Source organism: Erigeron canadensis, chromosome 1 (genome assembly GCF_010389155.1).
Source record: "Erigeron canadensis isolate Cc75 chromosome 1, C_canadensis_v1, whole genome shotgun sequence".
NCBI lineage: Eukaryota > Viridiplantae > Streptophyta > Magnoliopsida > Asterales > Asteraceae > Erigeron > Erigeron canadensis.
This window is the reverse complement of record NC_057761.1, coordinates 29,507,320-29,511,920: the sequence shown is the minus strand read 5'-3', so window position 1 is coordinate 29,511,920 and position 4,601 is coordinate 29,507,320. Positions and strand designations below refer to the sequence as shown.

The window sequence follows — 4,601 nt, the reverse complement described above, 5'->3', positions numbered from 1 at the left end:
TGGTTATTTTACAATAACATTTTAACAAATCCATATTAGTCGGTTAGTTATTAGTATTAGTGCTAATAAGTATTAGTGCCAGTATTACTATAAAATAATACTAAAGCAATCAAAACATGTGATAAGTTCGTTGGTTTCTCAAATTAATTTTATATATACACTTTTGAGTTTTCAAAGTTTGGGATGTTGCTTTCACAAAAATTGTCAACTCTCAAAATCTCCTTCTCCTTTGTTTGTTTTTTGTTTCATTCATTACCTTTCTCTCGGTCGCATCCTTCTAAAACCTTTGTCTCTGGTATTTCTTCTTCTCAATTTCATCCCCCACCTTTTTTTTTTACCTTTTTTTACTATTATTATATCTATCCATTGTATCTATATATATATATATATATATCTGTTGATCTTATTATATATCTCATTATATAAATCATATATCTAGCTAAATTTATAGTCATAGTATTCACTCTCTATCTGTTCATTTTATTTACTGCAAAAATTGGAAGTTTTTAAATTGATTTGTTATTGAGGATTTTATGTTTTTTTTTTTTTTTTTTAAAATTTTTTTTTTTTGATAAATGAATATTTGTTTTGTGGAAAATAGTTGGTAATGGATGGGAGACTGAAGGCGGATTGCGGTTTACTGAACTTAAATAAAATGAAATGCAACGAATATGATTCGGTTTTGTTGGATGAGAACTTTTTAAATTCCATTAATCTTAATGACTCATTTATAGACGTAAACCGGCACACAAGGTTACCGGATTCAGGTTGTAGTAGTTATAATAGCTGTCAGTCTAGGTTGAAAGACGAAGGAGATGTATTCGAGGATTCAGATTTTAGCGATTTAGCTCTTAAGTATATAAACCAAATGCTTATGGAAGAAGATATAGAGGATAAAACTTGTATGTTTCAAGAGTCTGCAGCTCTTCAAGCTGCAGAAGAATCGTTTTATAACGTTCTTATGGTGAAAGAGCCAGTTTGTGATAGTACAAATGCTACCGATCCTTTTAATGGTTTTAAAAGGAAGGATCTTGGTACAGATTTTGTTGGTTTCTTTGGTGTGGAAAGCTCTTTGGGTGGTGATGGTCTTAGTTGTGATTCTGTTGTATCGAATGCAGTTGTGAATTTTGATCCACAGACTAGGTTTTATCCTTCTTTCAGCTCGTTGAGTGGTACTAGTAGTGTTGTGGATGGGTTCGTGGATTCGCCTGTGAGTATCTTGAATCTTGGTGATGTGTTTTGTGATGGACAATCGACTTTGCAGACTCAAACAGGTGTAGATGAATCAAGTGGTTTTTTTCCGAGTGTTTTGTCAGGGGAAGATCAGAAGTTAGTTAAGGTGGAGAAGACATATGAAGGTGGTTCAATCCCAGAAGAATCAAGAGGAAGGAAGAATGCTTATGACAAAGATCTTTTTGAAGACGTGAGGAGTACGAAACAGTCTGCAATTTATCATGAGCCAACTGTAAGGTCTAAGATGTTTGACGATGCACTGCTATATGGTGGACCCAAAACTCATCCTTCTCAACTTGATTTTGTCAGCAAAGAGGCCACTAATGCAATACAAAAGGGTCAACCCAAGGGAGCTAATGGGGTCAAAGGTCGTGGAAAGAAACAAGGCCGTAAAAAGGATGTTGTGGATTTGAGAACACTTTTGAGCCTTTGTGCACAATCTGTATCGGCCAATGACCAAAGGGGGGCGACTGATCTATTGAAGCGGATAAGAGAGCATGCTTCACCCACAGGTGATGGGATGCAAAGATTGGCTCATTACTTTTCTGCAGGTCTTGAAGCAAGAATGGCTGGCTCGGGTACTGGAATCTACAAAGCCCTCCTATCTAAACCTACATCAGCTGTCGATGTATTGAAAGCTTACCATTTATTTCTCAGTCGCGTCCCCTTCACCAAACTATCCCATTTTGTTTCAAACAAGACTATTATGCATATGGCTCACAACAAGAAGAAAGTCCACATAATAGACTTCGGAATTCTGTATGGTTTTCAATGGCCTTCTCTCATACAACTTCTTTCAACTCGGCCGGGTGGTCCACCTGAGCTTAGAATTACTGGGATTGACTTCCCGTGTCCTGGTTTTCGACCATCTCAGAGGGTTGAGGAGACGGGGAGTCGCTTAGCAAATTATGCAGAAACTTTTAGTGTTCCATTCAAGTTCAAAGCCATAGCGCAGAAGTGGGAAACAATCAGAATGGAGGATCTTGAGCTTGACTATGGTGAAACCCTTGTTGTAAATTGCGGTTACAGGTTTAGAAACTTACTTGATGAAACCGTCATCGTTGACAGTCCAAGGAATAAGGTTCTAGACCTTATTAGGAAGATGAATCCAGATATCTTCATACAAGGGATTGTAAATGGCTCTTATAGTGCACCTTTTTTTGTCACAAGATTCAGAGAGGCTCTATTTTTCTTCTCTTCTTTGTTTGATATGCTCGAAGCTACTGTGGATCGAGATACTGAAGAGAGGATGTTGGTTGAAAAAACATTTTGGGGACGAGAGGCGATGAACGTTATTGCTTGTGAGGGTGGTGAGAGGATTGAGCGGCCCGAGACATATAAACAATGGCAGGTTAGGAATCAACGGTCTGGATTTCGCCCGCTAGCTTTTGACCCCGAAATCTTGAAGATGGCGAAAGATAAGTCGAGGTCGGGTTACCATAAAGATTTTATGATCGATGAAGATGGTCACTGGTTGTTGCAGGGGTGGAAAGGACGCATAATATACGCAATTTCCTGCTGGCAACCTGCTTACTGAACATGAGTGTTCTATAATCAGGGGATATATTGCTTTGCATAATGGGCAAGTTATTATGATTCTGAAATCATGATTCTACAAGACAAGGTACTTTGATAGCTTCTTTGATGCATTCTAGTTTCAACTTTTTGATACATATGAAGTCGTCTCATGAAGAACTCACTACTCTCTGCGTGTTTTTCAGGCTAGCAAACAATTAGAGAGCTGAGTTGTTTGAACATTTGACAAATGAAGCATCCCAGGTTTAGTGCATTGGTGGTAACCTGATTATGCTAATAATAGGTATGTGTATCAACTTTTGTCTCTGAAAGTACAGGATAGTTGGGATGGGTCTGTAGTTAGTCATTAGTCTAATGCCACAATTATAGTTCATAAAAATGGAGAAACTTGTGGGTGTCAACATGTTGTAGACTTGTAGCTTTTTAATATTCATTACAATGTTAATTCTATATCGATGTAATGACATTCAATTAGTGTAATTAGTGTAGTTTTTTTATAAATACACACAATACTTTCTTACTTCACCGTATGCCAGTGCTGCCTTGAAACTTATTTCTGATGGAATTTCTTTTTAATGCTATTGTTACTATATATTCTGAGAGTATGAGCCACTTGAGAACAACTGAAAGTAGCCGCGGATGAAAATAAACATGGTGATAGATTACATTATTAGGCTAAGATGCAATGGGCCAAAGCTTTAACTGACCAAGACCCCTAAACGACTGACCAAATAAGCAAATACCGACTTTAGAGGCCCTACTTTTGACTTGAAACTTGAAGTTCAATTGACCTGCATATTTGAGGTTGAACCAAAAGATTTACAATTGCCACATTACCACCGTTATCCAACCAAGAATTTAGAGCTTGATACCTCCTGATTATTTAAGTGTATAAGAGAAGAGTTGACAAGAGAAGATTATGTATCTTTCACAAGATAAAAATTCTTAAAGTGTATGTTAAACGCTTAATACAAAAGGTGCATCATAGATTTGTATGCATGTCTGCGAGACATCTAAAGACCAAATCGGTTACTTCCATGGTCAGTCGTTTGACTTTGTCACTAGTTACTTTATCTGCTGCATGATGTTAGAGTCCAAATTCAGGATTGGCTCAAAATAGCCGATATCTTATAGGGATACGGGATACATATTATATGTAACATCTTGTACAGCCAGCATCTTATACATCTAATTTGGATGGATATTAGTTGTATAAGTGACGCATGCTTTGAGAATTTCTGAATCTTACATAGTTCCATATTTTTTATTACAACCAGCATATGACATTCAGTTCCATATTGTTTGTTACAACCAGCACATGACATTTTAAATGCTGAATAGTATTAGCAAATTTGCACCAATAATGCAAAGGGTTGCTTGCTTAGTGTTAGCTTGAATAAGATGCAACAAACGTATGATATGCTATATATAGCAAATTTGCGAGAAATGATTTCAGATTATCTATAAACCTCATCATCTATAATATGCTTTATCATCTTTTGACTTTAGCATGATAACTGTGTCATGGATATAAAAGAAACATATTAGTTAAATGGATAAGAACAATACGAGTGGTCATACATTGAATTTACACACCAAATTAGTCACCTTCCAATATCTAAAATTTGAATATACCAACTTATCCAGCTTCATTTTTATTTTTTTTTTACCGAACACTGAATATATTTCTCATTTCTTATTGATCTCAAAACTCATCACAACTTGGTATTATCTTAACTTGATCATGCAATGAATTTCTAATAAGCTTGATCTCGTAGTATCTTAACTTGATCAGCCTTGACTCACACTCATAGTGTAACCCAACTCGATCT

The 4,601-nt window shown here is 36.2% G+C and overlaps 1 protein-coding gene across 1 annotated transcript; it reads left to right on the top strand.

Moving 5' to 3' along the window:
• Positions 1-257: 257 nt before the first annotated feature.
• Positions 258-3,289, top strand: LOC122581182 (scarecrow-like protein 30). Its single transcript, XM_043753353.1, has 3 exons — positions 258-295; positions 602-2,857; positions 2,955-3,289. The coding sequence occupies exon 2, from the start codon at positions 608-610 to the stop codon at positions 2,768-2,770; it is 2,163 nt and encodes a 720-aa protein (XP_043609288.1). The 5' UTR covers positions 258-295; positions 602-607; the 3' UTR covers positions 2,771-2,857; positions 2,955-3,289.
• Positions 3,290-4,601: the final 1,312 nt, after the last annotated feature.